The sequence below is a fragment of the Phalacrocorax aristotelis genome, chromosome 6 (genome assembly GCF_949628215.1).
Source record: "Phalacrocorax aristotelis chromosome 6, bGulAri2.1, whole genome shotgun sequence".
Classification (NCBI taxonomy): Eukaryota; Metazoa; Chordata; class Aves; order Suliformes; family Phalacrocoracidae; genus Phalacrocorax; species Phalacrocorax aristotelis.
Genome location: NC_134281.1, coordinates 40,063,698 through 40,083,908, shown reverse-complemented (window position 1 = coordinate 40,083,908; position 20,211 = coordinate 40,063,698). Strand labels below are relative to the sequence as shown.

Genomic DNA, 20,211 nt, shown 5'->3' with positions numbered 1-20,211 from the left:
ATCCCGTGCTGCTCAGGGTGCGGCTGCGGGCCCTGCGCACACCTCGCCTGCAGCCCCCCACGCCCTACGGACAGGGAAGCGGCCGTAAGGACAGGCAGCTGCCGCTTGGCAGTGTGCTTGTGGCAGTGCTCGCTGCGGATTAAAAACCAACCAAACCTCCCCCAGTGGCAACCCAGCTGGTTTCTGCATCACTTCCACGCCCCCGGTCATAGCCTGGAACAGCCCAGCAGCAAAGCAATGGATCTGCAGTCACCGGGCGAGCAGCATCAAGCAGCCCTTCCTTTTATATTAATATCCCCTATGCGTTACTATTATTTACAAAGGTATCACTTTCAGGCCATGGAAACGTGTTTAAATAAACAATGAAAAGTAGCCAGATGTTACTGGCTAGAAAACTTGATTATAGCGTAGGCTTAAAAAAAAAACCCTCAAAACATACACCCAACAGGAAACGTTTATTATTTCAGTGCAGCACCACCATCAGCCACGTTGTGCTGCTGTTACGCGAGCCGTGAGCGCAGCTGGCAGGACACCGCCTGCCGCCCCCCCCTCCCCGCCACGCAGTTTGGGGGTTCAAGCACTTTATCACACACCGACAAGTAACTAATTCTTTGAGGCAGCAGTGAAGAGACTAAATACCTTACGGGAGATTATAAAACAGGCGTACAAAAAGCAAAGTGTTTACTTCTGCCTTTCGCATAAATACTTTGATATTGACAATTCTTTTAAAAATTAGCTTAATTGTAAAAAAACCATTGTCACTATTACTGACGGCAGCTTTCAGTGGCATTCCTCATTACAAAAAGTGTAAACGCAGATTATGGTACTGTAAAACACACTCTTGAAACATGCAACTTCGAGGGGAAAACAGTTCATAGGCGAGTTCTTTCTTAGCATGCAGCCTACACGCAGGACTGTAAGTACTTTGTGGCACAGGCCAGGTTAACAAACGGTTGAGAGAAGGTGGAAGGCAGAAAAACCATACAGCATTTGGTTGGAGAGGGTAATGCTTTGCTTGTACTTCGATTCCCGAGTCCGCCAAGGACGCAGGTGTTGTATCAAGTAGGAATTCGGCTTCTCAGGTACTCCAGCACTGCAGCTGTTCCCTTTGCCAAAATGGCTGCTCGGGGAGTGCGGAATGGATTTCCTTCTAACAGAAGCGTCCTACAAAAACAGAGATATTTTGAGCTACTTTTGTAAAGACTTTGTCTTGTACCAACACATCCATACACCAATTAATTATTTCAGAAGATTCAAAAATCTGTTAAGTAATTCCTCTTCTGTTCTACTACAATAATTTTAATTTCTGCTTCCCTAGTTCAAGGTAACTTATCCTCTTTAGAGACCTCGGAATTTTAATTTATGCTCATAAATCAGTGGTGGTAAATTATCCTAGCCACACAATAGACACCCACCCTACTTCTGCAGAAAGCCTCTGCCAGAAGAAAGAGAAAAAGAACTGCTGAAACACAGAAATGGCACAGTAAAAGGGGAAAACAGTGTTAAATTGCAACCCTCCGCTTCCTAGCTTAGCTGCCAGCCCACTCTTCTTTGGTACGCCCAAATCTCTGTGGAGCTTTTTGCTTGCGGGGGTTGGTGGTGTCTTGTTTTGTATTTCTGAAGTCCTTCCGGAGAGTGTCCTTACAGGGGAACCCACAGGGACCAGTCCTTTCTGGCCTTTGACACGACAGCCTGCTTGCGCATAACTGACCTCTTTGAGGCGCATCACGCTAGGATATTCACAGTCGCCTCTCCTCATACACTCCTTGGCAACGCGAGTTACACACACAGGTAAGGAGCTAGCAGTATTAACTGGCAGACAGTGCTACGGCTCACCTCCCTCGCTTGCCTACAGGTGCCCCAGCAGCGCCTCTGTACACACAGACAAGGTAACCAACTTCAGCTCTGACATTAGATTTACACAAACCAAACGTACCCTTTCCATTTTTTTTCTTCTAAATCATGAAACAACTCCCCCAATTCTCTGCAATATTGAGGAAATACAGAAGAAAAAGCATTGTTTTACAAATGGTAAGAGAGACCCTTTTCGTGCACTGAGGGCTACAAACAAACATACTGCCGGTTAGTGCTTTTCCTGCTGACAAAATGTGCCCTGAAGAACTCAGTCAGGATGTATTTTTATAGAACAGGCCATGACATAGACCACACACCTGAGGGTTTCACAGTTTCCAAGTTCTGGTGGCACCTGGAGGAGGTCGTTGTTCTGAAGGTCCAGTGTTCCAAGCTTGTCCATCTTCTTTAGCTGCAGAGGGTCTATGGACCCAACCTGATTGTTACTGAGCAGGATTGTCTCCAGTGCTACCATGTGATACAGGACATTAGGAAATACTTTAAATCTTCGGAAGAAAAAGGAGGCAAACAAAAGTCAGAAATAGGGCATTCAAAAAACTAGCAGCCTTTAAAATCAGACAGCATTTCAGCTTTAAGGTAAACGTTTAAACATGCTGCTCTGAAAGGAGAAAGCATCCGCTATTTTACCTTGCACCCAGAGAAAAGCTGAACGAAGCGTGCTCAGTGACAGCTCAGCACCTCTAGCAGAACTGCAGGCCAGCTACGACAGGGAACATGACTCACCAGGGTGAAGGAGGAGAACAAAGGCCAGTTGTTCTCCGTGTACTTAAGAAGAAATGCCCTGCTGAGTCAGAGGAACGGGGCTTCCTGCCCAGCGCTGCATCCCTGCTGGGACCAAGAGCAGCAACAGCAGCCGCTCTTCAGGGGCACCCCTCGGCTGCTTCCTGCTGACCATTCCCCTCACATTCTTCCATCATTTGTAACTGCTGTATGATGCGTACCAAAGGGTAGTCCTCTTGGTATCCACTTTTTGATGTATTGTTCACAAGACTGTTTAATCCCTTTTTAAACCAACTGCTGCTGCCTCTCTCCAAAACTTCTGGGGCAGAAAGTTCCAAAAACACACTACCCTTTGTATAAAGAAGTACGTGCACTTTATCTGTTTTAAGCTCACAGCTAGTTGATCAAGTGTCCCCTCATTCTTACATCACAGGAAAATCATACTGAATTCAGCCCAGTTCTTTTTATTACAGTATTAAAAAAAAAAAAATCTAAATAGTTGCTCACCTATTAAAAGAAAGATTTATTATTTGCAGTCTTGTCAGTGCCTCCATTTCCTCAGGTAAAGATGTCAAAAAATTATTTCTGTGTATCAAATACAGACAAACAATAATCACTAACTGCTATGAAGTTTTAGTTCAGAATCCACAGAGACAGAATAGGCATGCTTATCAGTGCTAATATGTCATCTTGAACCAATTAATTGCTTCAGAAATGGGTCAAGACCATGCTTGAGTACAGATGCTTGCTAATGCAAGCCAGGTTTGCATTCTCATTTCTGCCAGCAGCAGATTTCAAGTCTGTCCTCTAAAGATTCCCATGTGTTTCAAGGCATCCAACAACTCCACAAACCTGCATGGCAATTCAGTTCCTTGGGTTTCAGAGGAAAGCTTATGGAACTGCCCAGATCTTGGTGCCGAAGTGAATCAGTAGGGTAACTCTAAACCTCTTCAAAATTCATTTAGCCTAGCAAAATTCATCAGCTGCTGCCAGAAACTCGTTCATGGCTACTGTTACCCTAGTGTATCCCACAACAGGAAGTTGTTCAGAAGCTTCTTAAATAGGGGGAATACACAGGTTTTTAAGGATGAACAAGGTATGTCCTCAGTGTGACACAAAGAGCCATTTCAGGAAAATAAAGACCACTCACTAAAAGATGCCCGGACTTAGACGTAAATTCTTAATCACTGAGATATTCAGCCTTGTTCCCTCATCAATCTCATATTACCATCCATTTCTGCAATCTTCAGCCTAACTCCTCCATCAGCAGCACGTATGCCACTGCATCACAGACTGGCTGAGGCTGGCAGGGACCTCTGGAGCTCATCTGATGTAGTCCCCTAGAGCAGGGGGGCCAGGACCATGTCCAGGTGGGTTCTGGGTATCTCCATGGATGGAGACTCCACCACCTCCCTGGGCAACCTGTGCCAGTGCTCAGTCACCCTCACAGTGGAAAAGTGTTTCCTGGTGTTCAGAGGGACCCTCCTGTGTGTCATTTTGTGTCTGTGGCCCCTGAGCACTGCTGGGAAGCGCCTGGCTCTGTCTGCTCTGCACCCTCCCTGCAGGTGTGTATACACATGGGTGAGATCCCCCCTGAGCCTGCTCTGCTCCAGGCTGAGCAGTCCCAGCTCTCCCAGCCTCTCCTCATAGATCACCTTGCTGGCCCTTCGCTGGACTCTCTCCAGGAGCAGGCAGATTACTTTAAACCAAAGTAAAAACCTGTCTCTGCAACTGCTTTGCTACTTCTCATTTTGTGAAACACCAAAGACAATAAATGCTAGCGAGTTGCTCCTGTGTCTAAACAAATGCAATGAGCATTTTTCAGAAGCAGAGAAGGTAAAATGACAGCAGTAACTATCTATTGCAGATAAAATACCTACAGATAGCTTCGGTTTCAGGCAGCACCACAGGGTTTGTACCTTCATTGCGTTACTTCTCAGCTATCCTCCAGGATTTTTTTGGTGTGGGGTTTGGGGTTTTTTGGGAGAGGAGGAGGGACTGTTTTTAGATAGCAACTTAACACCTCTGAGACTCTTTTATGACTGAGAGTAGGCCTTTCATCACAGCAAGTCTCAGAGCACGTCCACTTGTTTTTTGTGCTTTTCTTTAACCAGTGCCTAAATCTAGGCCACTTGCTATTTCAGATCTGCCGGTCATTCAACTGTCGTGGAGGCATTTTGGGAAATGAAAAATTATTTCAGTACTGCTATTCCACTGTAACAGATGGCTGGTTTAAAAAGGCATGAAAATAAATTACCGAGAAAGGAAGTTCAGCACACGTCACAAACCTGATATCCAAATGTGTCAATTTATGGAGCATACAAAGCTCCAAGGAAATAGATGAGATTTTATTGAAGCCAAGGTTGACATCACAAACCGCATCTTTCAGCTCCACGATCCTGAAACCCAATTGGAATATACTTTATTATGTAAGCTCATGTTTGCATTCTATTTTCTAAGTTGTTGAAAAAAGCCTGCTTTATTCTACAAATCAAGGACACACTATGTTTCTTGACATTTCAGGAGCAATTCTGTGGAGTGAAGACAATGGAAACTTCACCTGTGAAAGCTGCATGTCCTGGAGTCTTACACTTGATGTAAAGACAAAGCTTAGAGTCACTTTTCTAAAGGTATTAGAGGAGTAAATTTTCTCTTGCTGATTAGGAGAGTAAATTTCACTACAAAAGCCTACTCACTCAAATGCAGTTAAGAAGTATTTCAGAAACTATGGCACAGATGACCAGCACTACCATCTCCTGCCCTGTGTTTTAACAAAAAGACTATCCATCATCTTTAGCAGTCAAACAGACAGAACAAGATTGTTATTTTATTCCCATCTTTCATTTCTGTTCCACTGTTCTGCTATTACAAATTCAAGGAAACACAGCATTTGCTGCTTCTTGTGAAATGCTATTATATCAAGGCGTTTGGACGCAAAATATTTAACAGCTCAAAAAGTTACCTGTTGAATCCCTATAACAAAATCTCTGGTTTAGCCCTAAAAACAAAGGGTAATTAAATGAGCTAAATACTCATCTCTCCTATCTGGATTGCCACTGAATTCTCCGGCACCTAGCAACTGCACATCTATACCTCCCTCCTCAGTGCATGCTACAGCCTCTAATACAGTGAAAAGCATGGGAGGCACAAACATTATCTCATTAAATTTATTTTCCACACATTGTACTGAAAAGAGATTTTTTTCCTATGAGAAAGAGATTGCACCTCTTCAGGTTCAATGTGCTAAAGGTTAGATGTTCAGCACACTTGGGTCTAAGAATGGAAATAAGTTACCCCCACAAATGTGGTGGTATCCTTAAAATCAGCTTTCAGGATTTTCTTGGGCTACCAGAGATGCAGTAACCTTCCTCCTTATAGAAAAAGACTATTTATTCCCATTAAGACAGACAGCTCTTCCTTGACTGCGGATGAAGTAACAAGTGCAATAATACCAAATATCAAATATATAATATCAAATGCTATTTAATGGGACACAAAACCTATCCAGAAAAGAGACATGGAAATTATTCAGGCTTCCTTAAAAAACAAAACCACAAACAATTATGCTGTTTGAAGAAACTGCATTTAAATAGAACCTCATCTATAATACAAAGCTATCACCCTGTAAAGTGGTGAATCCACACAGATTATCTTCATATAGGAAAAAGACCGCTTTGTAAAGAAAACAAAACTATGCTGTAGTTAAGTACAGCACTTCATTATTATGAGAAGCCACATCAGTCTCCCTCATTTATTTCAACAATGCTTAGCAAAGCAAGATGAAAACCCACATGTAATGAACAGACCACTGAGTACAGCCAAGCTGCGATCTTTGAGCTAATCAATGAACCCACCTGCGTGGTACTCATACTAGAAATGCAAGCGCGTTATTCAGCACCCCAGTTACACTTTCACTTGGGCGGGTGAGTGTACACACACACACATACAGAGCACAAAGTGTAAATATTCTTGACGAGGAAAAACACAAGATGCTGAGAAACAAAAGTAGGAAAGAAAGTAACAAATAGAGAATGACCTTTACAAAAGTACCTTGGAGGAATTTCATTCAGCTGATTTTTGCTGAAGTTGACAGTGGCAACAGGATTGCTTCTGACTGCATCGAACATTTCATCAGGAATCATGGCTGCCTGTTTCTCACTAAACAATTGAAAGCATTTGGCTGAGTAACATGAACAAATTCATCATTTCCTATTTATGAACAAGACATTTTCATCTTCTTTTAGGAAAACATAAGTAGTAGAATAGGTATGTAAGTATCTACAGCTTGAAGTCCTGGAAGGACCGTTGATCAGAAGGCTACCAATCACTGCACCACACTACACGGCATCTGGGAAGTAATATCATTTCACACGGACACCCTCATCTGTTATTTCGCTTAAGAAAAATCGGTAGGAGCTGAGTTATGTCACCACCTCAAAGAACATGTGAATGCTCCATGCTGGGCCAGAAAGTGTAGCAAGATTAGCATCAGGAAACATCCACAGCAGAGCAACATTTAACGGGTAACTGCTCAGTTTGGAGCTCCTGAACATCTGCGGTGACCAAAGCCATCGCAGCCCTTTCACCACAGCGAGGTCCTTTCCACAGTCCAACTCTCAGCAGGACTATGCATTTCACCCAACAGTTCTTGGGTTTTCTTCCCCCTTCCCAATCTAACAAGTTACATTGCTGGTTACATTTAAGAGATAACTGAAGAGATACTGACCTACTACAGGATGTTCTGAGACTTAATGAAAATTGCTGAAGAAGTTTAAAAGGTACTAAAAGCACCTGAAGGTATTAAGCATTTCAGTCAGTTAAAAGGAATGTTACTGCAAGTATTTGATAATACAAAGAAGTAATTTTAAGAACCTGCAATTCAAATCTGCTTATTCCTGAGCACACAAACTAAAGTAAAAATGCACGAATGCAGCAGGATTTGCAGGCAGTTTGGTATATATCACGAAGGGAGGGGGGGGAGAAGCAAAAACCAGGAAAGTGTTCTTACAACTTTAGAGATAGGCAATATTTCAAAGCACGTACCTATATTCCAGTAATTTTAGTGAAGTTATGGCATGCATGTTAATCCTTGACTCACTTGGAAGAGTCATGGCTGTCGCAGGAGGCTCTCCATTTGGGCTAGTTACATCATCTAGAGACAGCAAATGTATATAGTCACACCAACTACAGGCTGCAGTCAGATGACTATCTACAATCCACAAGAAGAAGCTAACTGGTGTTGCAAGGCTACTTCGAACGTTTAAGAAATGCAGATTAAAAGCATTGTTCTTCACATCTGAGGTGTGGCATCACACCCTAGGGATTCACACACGCCTAAGTAGGGCGAAGCTTAGCTAGAAGTCCAAACACATAATAAATCCAACTTCCACTAAAAGGAGTTGAACAAAACCCTATGGAAACTCAGCAGCATTCATCAACAAAAGTCTACTAACAATTGTGCCTAACCACAACTAATTATCCTTTCATTAAGAGAGGTCATAAAGGGTCAAAAAATAAGTTTTAAAAAGGACTTTTTCCAGTTTAAACCTCTACAGAAATAGGACTCCTGCTGGTTTAGCTCCAACTTAGATGCTGCAACACGTAGAGTAAAACCATAAGCATTGCCATACATGCAAGACATTAGCTAATTTTATTATCCACAATTATATTACCTATTCTAGTTCACCAGATAAGCTTCTGAGTGTGTACTCTAGCATCCAATTAGTTTTTGTCAAGTGAATAATATGTCGGATTTGCATGGAACCTGACATTTTGAAGCAATTTTATACATTGCAGTAACCTAATTAATACTGCCATCCTCTGGCAGACAGAAAGAAAACCCACTTAACAAAAGGAAAATTCATACATACCGTTTTCAACATAAGCTGCTTGCATGTATTATCAAGGACCCTTCTAAATGAAAAGGTTAAGCATTTTTTTGCCATTTAAATGCAGCATAATAATTCCCTATTATATTTAACATGACCAGCAAACTCGGTCATTTTGCTTACTTTATGTTTCAAAACTTAAGACAAAGATTTCTAAAGATGGTAAATGGAACCCCTGTTCTGAAAGGATTTAGTATTCTCAGCATGCAAGTTACTTAGATACTCTGACAGTCTGTTTCCTATACAATAAAAAATAAACTGTCATCTCCACTACTTTCTTTAGAAAACACATAACAAAAAGACACTATCTCAGTGACTTAGAAGCCCAGGTATCAATCTGGAAAGTTACTTGGGTGTGCAGAAGCAACTAGTAACTTTTTGTCCACTTTTTTAATACGATCCATTCTTTTTTACAAAGTACTGTGTCTGTTAGAGAAATGTGATACAGGATCATCTGGGTGCTTTTTCATCCACAGAGGCAGAGCTTTGAATCCAAGAGAGGATTCTGCAAAAAACATTCAGCATTTGCGCAGAGAAGTAATCAGCTTGAATATTTAATCTGATTTTTTGAGCTATGACTTCTTAATTATTTCTGTAGGAAATGTTGGGTTCAAGATTGTTAGAGAGTCAAAAGATGAGAATGATGTTTAAAATAATCAGTTACTTTCTCCCCCAAAAGTTTTTATATTCTTAGTCAGCTATGTGGCAGACTTCATGGCATCACCAAGACTTTAAGGCAGACTTTTTTTATGCACATACTTTCTGGAAATCACAGGGCTGTACTGCCCATGTTACTACATGAATGAATAATACATAATACCTTTGCAAAATCTCACCTACTCTTCTACACTGTGACCAAGCCAGCAGAGAGATGGCAAGCTTAAAAAGAAGAACCCCTTATGTAAACTTCCCACGATTTCAGGGGAAGAATAAAAAAGCTACTGGAATTCCTTACGCAAAATGCATAAAGGGACCAGAGGAAAAATACTTAAAGTTGTTTTTCTAAATTGTAATCCTCAATAATGTTTGCTATTTGGTCTTATCGAACAGAATAAGAAAATTAAACTGCCCTGAAATGTAAGAACAAACTATTGAGTAAAGAAAATTCTATTATTGCAGGGTAACTGAAGGGAAATCAGATTGAAACAGCTACTCTCCGTAGGTTCCACTTTAATTGCTTAGAAAGACTATCTTTAAAATGCAATGTAATAGAGCAACATACCTTGCATTCTGCTTCTTAAATATTTCAGAAGTTCCTGGGTGCCTTTCTTAAAAAAACAAAAAAGCCAATAAGCATTTGCCAGCCAGTATTTCCACAGCTGTTTGACAACATAGAATGACAGCTCCAGTCACACAGGTGGAGCCCATGGCACTGCTGACTATAAAAGCCACCTAATGCTTCCCATAGAAAAACCTTCCTTGTGGCAGCTTATGAACTTGCTTATTTTCAACTGGAATAAACAAACACAATTGTAAATGTCCAATTCCATGTCACTCCTCCGTGTTTTTAGCTTTTTATCTAAAGTACTTAGCCAATTTCAAGAGCAAGGAAAAAATGTTCAAATAAAGTTAATCTTCTCTTTATAAAGGTCTAAAACAATTATGCCATGGAGAAAAAATTTAAAGTTTGTCAAGGAAGCTGACTGTTCAGTGTTCCAGTAACTTTTTATGTCCAAAATTAGTAACTCTGGGAAAAACACTGCAATTTACATAATTTGCATGGATTTTTAGGAGGTAGATTCTCCGACGATTTGACTTTCAGTCCTCTCATAGCAACTTTTACTGGCCAAACACAGTTACTACCTGCATACTGTGAGTAATTAAGCATAATCTCATCCCACCCATTTGTTTTAGGATAAAGCTATGTTTTCCTTACAATTTTACATGCTCCTCGATGCTTTAAAACCAGGGACTGACCTGAAGCACTGAATATGAATTAACATTTCTCATTCTAGCTGACAGCTATATTACACACAACAAGAGACTGGCTGATCTGAATGCAGAGGAGATAAAGGAAATGTGGAAGTGGGAAAGGAAGGAACTTTCACCCTGAACCTGGTGAGACAACAGAAACAGAAGACAAAAGACTGAGAAAGAGAGGCCGGCAGAGACTGGGACTGACTGCAGGCATGACTAGGCACTGCATGCGCTGAGCCAGACACGAGAAGCCAATATGGGAGGACAAACCTGGAAACCTTTAAGGAAAAGGTGAAGGTCAAACGGAAAGCTGCGTAACAATCACATGGCTTGCATGGAGGGTAACGCAGACAATAAGACAAAGCTCAACAGCCAGGTCACAGTATGGCAACTGGAAATTTATCAAGAAACAAGAACGGGTTTGGGACTTGAATGAGGGGTCTGAGGAGAAGGAAAAGATGAGACAGAGCAGGGATGGGCAAGAGAAGAATCTGTGCCTGCTACACTAAACTTACCTCCCAGTCCTTGCCAATCCTTAATCTCACTATTTACCTGCTGCTAAGAAGTGCCCGGGGAACCCTACAAGTTTATCAATTACTCCTCTAAATAAAAAATCTAGATAGGCATATGAAATTCCAGTTATATGATTTTTACAGTGTTGGTAATGGATCAGGACAATATAAGTGGGTTGGATGAGTGGACAGTGAGGTGGATTGAGAACTGGCTCAACAACAGAACTCAGAGGGTCGTGATCAATGGGGCAGAGTTTGGATGGAGGCCTGTCACTAGTGGTGTTCCCCAGGGGTCTGGGCTGGGTCCAATCCTGTTTAATATATTCATCAATGACCTGGATGATGGGATAGAGTGTAACCTCAGCAGGTTTGCTGATGATACCAAGCTGGGAGGAGTGGCTGATACGCCGGAAGGCTGTGCTGCCATCCAACGAGACCTGGAGGGGCTGGAGAGCTGGGCCGAGGGAAACCTCATGGAATTCAACAGGAGCAAGGGCAAGGTCCTGCACCTGGGGAGGAACAACCCCATGCACCAGTACAGGCTGGGGGCTGACCTGCTGGAAAGTGGCTCTGTTGAGAAGGACCTGGGAGTGCTGGTGGACAGCAGGCTGACCCTGAGCCAGCAACGTGCCCTTGTGGCCAAGAAGGGCAAGGGTATCCTGGGGTGCATTAAAAGGAGTGGGGCCAGCAGGTCGAGGTTGAGGGAGGTTATCCTCCCCCTCTACTCTGCCCTAGTGAGACCACATCTGGGGTACTGTGTCCAGTTTTGGGCTCCCCAGTTTCAGAAGGACCAGGGAACTGCTTGAGCAAGTCCAGCAGAGAGCTACAAAGATGATCAGGGGACTGAAGCATCTCCCTGATGAGGAAAGGCTGAGAGACTTGGGTTTGTTCAGCCTAGAGAAAGGGAAGACTGAGGAGGGATTTCATCAATACCTACAAATATCTGAAAGGAGGGTGTCAGGACGATGGGACTAGGCTCTTTTCATTAGTGCCCAACGACAGCACAAGGGGCAACAGGCACAAGTTGGAACACAGGAAGTTCCACCCTCAATATGAGAAAAAACTTTCCTGTGAGGGTGGCAGAGCAGTGGCACAGGCTGCTCAGGGAGGTTGTGGAATCTCCTTCCCTGGAGACATTCAAAACCCACCTGGACACGTTCCTGTGCCCCCTGCTCTAGGTGTGCCTGCTCAAGCAGGGGGCTTGGACAAGATGACCTCCAGAGATCTCTTCCAACCCTACCATTCTGTGATTCTGTGATTCCGTGAAGTCTAGAATGTCATAATGGAATCCTTGTGCCTGTCGTTTGCTACAAATTTGAAATATACTTAAGATATAACACACATCTATGCCCTTACATTTGAAAGATGGCAAATCCTCAGAGGCTACGGAATACCAGAACTAAAGCAGCCAGGCAACCTTAACTCAGGTTCCTTTGCATGTACATTTTAAGCCAAATTTGAGCTCTGTAATCACGTATGACATCCATCCACAGAATCCCAGCTAATTAATTTAGCATATATAATGCTCGCTTAATCAGATACACCATGTTTTCCCTCTTCTGCCAGACATTACAAAATTTCATTTCAACAGAGAGTCTTCAGCATTGCTTATTTTTAGGGAATCCCAGTGCTTTGTAAACATTTATTTTATAGTATTGGCAAAAACACAGAAAGAAATAATGTATATCGCTAATGAGAAGAGGAGCCTGCTGGGGAAAAAGTAAAAGGGAATTCTATAGCAGCAGTTAGTTGTGCCCACACTCCAGCCTCCCTGCTGCCCTACGTACTTGTTTTCTCATGCACAATCCACACCTTCACTTTGCTGGCTACCTACAGAGAGAACGCAGATCTGAGGTGTGCTTTCCGTAAGAAAACATAGTATATCAGATTGTCATTGCTAAAAATGCATCTGTCATCAAATATGCTTTGGAAATTGAATCCTAGATCCTTAATTCAGGCAAGTAGGAAATGAAAAAAAAAAAAAAAAACAGAAATCCATGCTCATCTAGGAAAAGTCTGATATCAAGTACTCGCCTAGCACTGCAATGAACTGTGACTGCAACAGGATTAGGCAGCAGACAGCTTCCCAGACATCCATTGTTGCATTTGCGATATATAACTTCTGTAGCAAATCGGAAACAGGTCCTATAAAGCAACAACCTCCTTTATTCCACAGTCCTCATGATCTTATGCACTGCATCAGACTCCAGTAGGAAGAGTACCCAAACCACAACACAAAAAAAGGACATGGATTAAAGTTGCACAGGCTACTTGAAATCTGGATGTTCTCTAATACCTTAAATTGTTTTGTCTACACAATTTGGATAACGTACATCTGCAACATAACCAAACTTTTATGCATTGTCTACAGTGCTTACTTGCAGAAGGTCTCTTCGAATGGTTCTCAAAGGATTTCCCTCTAATGCCAGGAATTTCAGCTGAGGAAGGTTCCCCAATGTGTAAGGTAATCTGCAAATGGAAACAACTCATTTCAAAGCATCTTCAAAACAAGTTCTACAGAATTTGCAATGGTTTGTCAGATGGCCTGGTATTCTGAAGCTCAGGTTCAAATAAAAAGATACAGAATATATTACATTTAAGAAAGGCACAGTTTGATCATAGCACTTACACAATATAGAATGGGTTCCTCCATTTTGTGATTGAGTCCTTTTTTACTTACATCTTACAAAGTGAAATACATCAGCCACAGAATTAGATGCCATTAGCTATGCCTTATCAGAGACATAATGCACTTTTTAACATTACCTACTGATATCATTGTTGGCGAGGTCGAGTCGCTCCAGCTTCTGAAGCAGAGTAATTTCATCAGGAACTGATTTTATCTTGTTGTCCCTAAGTTCCAATACAGAGAGGGAGTTCAGATGCTTCAGATTCTCTGCATTTAATATTTCAATCTGATTTTCACCAGCATGTAATTCCTATGGAAAAAAAGAGATCACCTACAATTATGTTACTCTAGTAAAATTACTTTATAACTTAGTAATCTCCTAGATCATGGCACTGGCAAAAACATATGGTGACACGGAGAAAACACAGATCTTGATTCCCTTTCACCTGCATATGAAATATGAAAGCCTCTAAAGATCCAGAGGCACAAGTCTGAACTTAGTTTGCTCAAGAAGTTTCTTAAATTCCAAATTACAGGAATTACAGGTTGAGAGGGCAGCTCTCCATGTTCCTATTGGAAATGTTTCTTATAATGGCAAAAATGAATGATTCTTTAGACCAAAAAGAATGTACACGTGCTGCTGGACACACTAAGACACTGAATTTCACATATCAACACGAACTATGTTACAAAATGCTGAAATAGCTTGGGATTTTAACTGCTGAATTCAGAATTATGCAGCACTAAGAGTATTTGCATCCTTTGATGGATTTGGTCAGTGGAAACAACACAGTGATATAGGCACTCAATTGGCACAATTGTTTTTAAATTAGTTGAGTAATAAATTTCTGATGTTCTGAGGCAGGTGATTCTCAATTTTAAACATATTGGGAATTCAGGCTACAAAAGACTTGGAAGATCTGACTACATTAAAAGGAAAAAAATATACTTTCTCTGCAGTTACAAAGAAAAAATGATAGTGAACAAAATAAATTTATCCAGAAAATGGTCCTAGAAATACAAAACAATGTTGCAGGCAATTTTAGATCTAGTTTTTCAGTCATTGCTCTTCTAAATATTTAATTTCAAAATCTGAAGAGTACTGCTGCACATTTGTCTTCCAAATGACCTTAAGATTGACCAATGCGGACAGTAAGAGTAATTGCAAATGGGGACATATTAGAGTTCTATACACAGAATTATAAACTGTTGATCACAGCAATTCACAAAAAAATGTGTTTAAAGTAACAGCTTTTTTTTGAAAAGTTTACAGCAAATAGATTTGCAGTACGCCAACCATTTCAAACCTTACCTTCAGTAATTTGCATGAGGGAAGTTCTGGTAAGGAACGTAATTTATTTTTTCTCAGATAAAGTTGTTCCAAAGATGCCATAGTCGCTAATTTAGAAGGTACAGTTTCCAGGTAGTTTTTTGTACAATCCAATTGTCTTAAGCCTACAGAAGAAGAGTGCAAGTGAAAAATGGAAAAAGAGAAAACAGAAGTTATTTTCTACAGAAGCATGAATATCCTGGGTTTTAAAATAAATATAAGAACATTTTGCCCATCAGAATTTTGGAAGAAATCAAATCAATTAGCACCAAAACCAAGGCTTCTGCTTTTCATTTGTTCTTCATAGGATATTCTGGAACGCTTTCAATGACACTGCTAGATACGAGTGCTTGTTTAGAGTACAGGACTGGAGGGAACAAGAAAGGGTCCAATATTGTAGACTACCTCAGAAAGATCTGCAGGTATTTTGTATAGCATTTATAAAAGCTGGCAGTCTACCACCTGCTCCTGCAGATCCACCACAGCTATTAAAATATGTTTCATATCAACCTCTAGTCAGCTTGAAATCAAACATTAGAATTCAATTTTATCACTAATTTTTCTCTCCAATAATTTCAACTCTCTCTCATTTATGCTTTATTTGCCATCTGAAATATGCAATAAAGGAAAAAAAATTGTCAAATTGCTTATTGCAGTCTTAAGGCTAACCACTTCTAAGCAGAACAATATTAATCCTGACACTTTTCTGATTGTTTTGTGTCCCATTTATCAAGAAATATGAACCACAAGAGGACTCAAGTTTGATATACAGTAGCTGTAGCTGATTTTTAAAAATATTTCTGAACTAATATTCTTGAGAATATGTTAACTCTTTAAGAATACACTTTGTAAATCCTGAATAATATGCACTACATTTCTGAAGTAACTACAGAACTAGCTGTATGGCATTTAATAATCTGAGGAAACTAATTTACTTCTCATCGCACTGATATCTGCAGGCAGGCTCTTGAGTTGATTACAAGCCAAATTGAGTCGCACTAAGTTAATGAGCAAAGCAAAACTTGTTGGAATGTCTGTGAGATGGTTGTTGGACAGATCCTGAAGATAAAAAAAGAAAGAGAGAGAGGAAGAGAGAGAGAGAGGTTAGAAATAGGGATGTTTAAAATATCCCATGAGTACTGCTACTGCAAGTTAATTACTGGCAGAACATTAAAATTCGATGACTGACATCTTCAGGATCTCCCTGGCAGAAATGTGAATGGAAGAAACAAGTCTCCCATGACTGACAGATCACAAGGGATTTGATTTTTCTTAAAATATTCGGCAAACTAAGAGCAAAACATGGTTTCAAAGAAACAAAAAACACCCAAACAACCCACCATGTAATAACTGACAATCTACGTAAGTCATTAGAATATTCATTAATTTCTGCCATCTGAGCTATGTTTAATTAGCAGTAGCAAAACACAGATAAAGCAACCTTTCTGCACAAATAAATATTTTTCAAAAAGGTGTAATTTACTAATTCTTCTAAATTGACAAGCTGTCCAAATCCATCCGGCAAGCGACTCAGCTCATTGTGATGAAGAAGAAGGCTCTTCAAATTTGACAACTGCATCAATTCTTCCGGGATACTTTTCAGTTTGTTGTGGCTAGTATTCAAACATGGAACACAAAGGGAAAACCCAATTACTGAGTACTTTTAGGAATACAACTGCATAAAGAATACTTCTGTTACATATGATGCTGTCCAAACTAGAGTTACAACACTTGCATCAGCCGGATTATCTTAGCCACACAAGGCCTGTTGAAACGCAAACTCTTCAGACCCCAGAGCAAGTACAAAGCACATCCAGCATCAGATATACTGGATATTCCGTGCTGCCGTAGACTAACTGTTAATGACACCTGCAGTGAGACAGGCTTATGCAAAACATTCTCACACTGCAGCACGCACATACACTTGCTGTTCGGGATACTATCACCCTTAAGAAAAATCTGTCTCCTACAACTGTTACAGCCCTCTACAGTGGATTAGCTTTCTAGGAGACATTAATTATGTTTATTTGTTCAAGAATACTTTTAATCCTCATCTGAATTTACAATATTCCAGCTGGATCTTACATTCTTTTGTTTTATGTAGTTCACAGACACAGTGGCACCATAGCCTCTTTCTCCTTGTGCACAAATTTACAAAATAACTCCAGTAAACAGAAGAATATGAACTTTCTGGCATGAACAAGATCTATACAATTACTTCCAGTGTACATTAGTCATGACAAAAACTATTTTTGTTCCTTTAAAACAAAATTGCCAGGCTGAGGCACGTGAATGTAGATACTGCTTTGTCTCATTACTCCGAATACAACTGTTTTCACCTTCTAAGCAAGTATGTGACTTTGAGTATCAGTGAAAATAATTAACAAACCTAAGACCATCTGTCTTGATCCAAAACCTGTGATTGTCAATATACTAATATTCTCTAGTTAAAAATGTGAACCTGATTTTCTGAAAGATTTAACATACTGCAACCTCTTATTCACACTGTGAAAGTCACTGCAATATTTCTCATGTTCCAGTTTTGTAACATGTACTTACTTACCTGACATCAAGTTTCTGAAGATTTTCTAATTGTCCTAAAGCAGAAGGAAGCGATGTCAGTTGATTATCATGCACCTGGAAGACAGATTTTAGAATAAAATGACTAATTTGTACCTTGCAGGTTTTCTTTCCCTAGCCCAGAAACAAATCAAGCCAACCTAATGTGAGACCACATCTGGGGTACTGTGTCCAGTTTGGAGCTCCCCAGTTTCAGAAGGACCAGGGAACTGCTTGAGCAAGTCCAGCAGAGAGCTACAAAGATCTCCCTTATGAGGAAAGGCTGAGAGACTTGGGTTTGTTCAGCCTAGAGAAAGGGAAGACTGAGGAGGGATTTCATCAATACCTACAAATATCTGAAAGGAGGGTGTCAGGACGATGGGACTAGGCTCTTTTCATTAGTGCCCAACGACAGCACAAGGGGCAACAGGCACAAGTTGGAACACAGGAAGTTCCACCCTCAATATGAGAAAAAACTTTCCTGTGAGGGTGGCAGAGCAGTGGCACAGGCTGCTCAGGGAGGTTGTGGAATCTCCTTCCCTGGAGACATTCAAAACCCACACAGACGCATTCCTGTGCCCCCTGCTCTAGGTGTGCCTGCTCAAGCAGGGGTGTTGGACAAGATGACCTCCAGGGATCCCTTCCAACCCCCACCATTCTGTGATTCTGTAATACAGAGGATAATTTTGTCTAAACTATGTCCATGCCTCAATGCAATTACCAACAATGCAACAATGCAATAGCAGCATTGCAACTGCCAATCTTTCAAAATTCGACTGAATGGATAATAAACACTAAGAGATTAGATGTGAAGGAAGGGATGTGTGCAGGAAAGGTGGTTGCATCCAGTGATAGCTCTTTCTTCAGTGTCCACATAAAACTTCCTAGGTCTTTCTGGAGAACAGTACCCACTACCAGTGTATAAACTGGTTACAGATCACTGATAGTATACAATCTTTTATCCTGATAATACACCAATGCCAGTTCTGCGTATCCACCATTGCAGGGAAATGGAAAACAAAGATCTGAGACCGTGTTTTCCCACCTCCTACAGAGAGAGTACAGTCCTACCATAACAGAATCATTGTACTTACATCCAGAACAGTGAGCGCAGGCAGAAGTTTGACATCATCTGAAAGACACTGCAGTTTGTTTGAGGCGAGTATCAGCTTGGTCAGATCTGTTTGCTCCCACCAACGATCCGCAGCACCAAAAGAGAGATTCTGATGGGCTTCCTCTGGAGTATCCAAATTTATCCGCCATACATGTTGAGGCACTACATACACAAACATATACGCATCAACTGATAGTGATATTCACTCTCAAACTTCCAATGTTATAGTGCTTTCCATATATACCTACACACATATAGTCAACATTTTCTAGAGGTATTTTTCTAGAGCCGACAATAACAAGCTGATGGAAATCTGCCAGCCACAGCTAAAAGTAAGCTAAGCTCCGAACAGATGGTAGGAAATTTTAATTGTTGTTGCTCCCTCTGTATTTTTCCTGTCCTGCCGGCATGGCATTGCCAAGCATAAACCCAAAGCACAGAAGGAACACCGAGCCCGCGGAATCGGCGAGCAACCACCTGCAAACCCGGTGCCTGCTCCCTCAGCCGAAGAGCCGTGCGGTTTCCCGGAGAGCCCAGGGCTCGGCACAAGCACAGCCGCTTTCCCCGGGCTCCCACTCCGCCACAGACGGGCGCGGGCGGCGGGCCCAGCGCCGACCTGCCCGCCCCGGCCCTCGGCGGCAGCAAGCCCGGCTTAGCGTGGCCGAGGTGCGGGGACCGAAGAGACGCAACCACGACCTGCAGGGGAGGGAAGGGAGCAGCGAGTCCCCGCCGGCGCCGAGCCCGTCCGCGCCGCCCCGGAGCAGCGCGGCAAGGGCCGCGGCCAGCTCACGGCGGGCCCGGGGCGAGCTCCCCCCTCACCCTCGCTGAGGCTCCGGCCCGACAGGTTTAACTGCCCGCTCTTCCGCGCCGCCCGGAGCAGCCCCTGCGGCACGGCGGGGCCCGCCTCCGCCGCCGGCCGCCTAAACCCAGCGCGGGGGTCTCCCGCAGCCGCCGCCCTGCTTCGCGCCGCCGCAGCCATGCCTCGCCTGAGCCGGGCCAGCACCGCCCCGCTCGCCTGCCGCCCAGCAGGCGGGGCCTAGCGCGGCCCCTCGGGCGGGCCCTGGCCGCCATCCCGCGCAGCGCTCGGCGGGCTGCCGGCCTCCGTCGCCCAGGCGCCGGCCATTTCCCGCCCAGCGGCGCAGGTTGTAACCCCCGAGGACGGAGGGTGCCCGAAACCGGCGCCGGGCGGGCAGCAAGCTCGCCCGCCGCCCCCGAGCGCCGGGAGAGGCCGGCCCGGCGGGGCCGCTGGCACCTCCCCGGCTGCCACCTTCGTGCAGGGTGAAAACTGCCGTCTTCGTACTGATCTGAGCCCACCGCTGGACCGTACAGGTCTTTAATCATCCAGGTCGGCTTGCAGTTTGGGCCATGACTCCCTCCAACAAATGGGAGGCCCAACGAGAACTCCCTTCCCCTCAGCAGCAGCGCTTCCCTCAAGAGCAGTCTGAACGTTTGGTGCAAATCCACACAGCCTGTGAACGCAGCAAGGCTAGAAACCATTTGACAACACAACCTAGGACATCAAATTCTTACTACGACACTCAGCAACACATCAGCTGTGCACCCCGTATCAACTTACTGTTTTTCCTTTTCCCTTTAGTCCAGAGTTTGCAAACTGAATAAAAATATTACAGACTGAAAAATTCTGGCTGCCTACCAATACTTGAGATTAA

At 42.6% G+C, this 20,211-nt stretch overlaps 1 protein-coding gene across 1 annotated transcript; it reads right to left on the bottom strand.

The window, feature by feature from the left end:
* Positions 1-436: 436 nt before the first annotated feature.
* Positions 437-19,567, bottom strand: LRRC40 (leucine rich repeat containing 40). Its single transcript, XM_075097290.1, has 15 exons — positions 19,361-19,567; positions 18,522-18,703; positions 17,432-17,505; positions 16,352-16,481; positions 15,804-15,927; positions 14,851-14,993; positions 13,676-13,848; positions 13,288-13,378; positions 9,703-9,748; positions 7,636-7,744; positions 6,643-6,750; positions 4,881-4,991; positions 3,100-3,177; positions 2,172-2,357; positions 437-1,164 (listed from the first exon to the last, which is right to left on the bottom strand). Exons 1-15 carry the CDS (start codon positions 19,518-19,520, stop codon positions 1,059-1,061), a joined length of 1,821 nt encoding a protein of 606 aa, XP_074953391.1. The 5' UTR covers positions 19,521-19,567; the 3' UTR covers positions 437-1,058.
* Between the last annotated feature and the right edge of the window lie 644 nt (positions 19,568-20,211).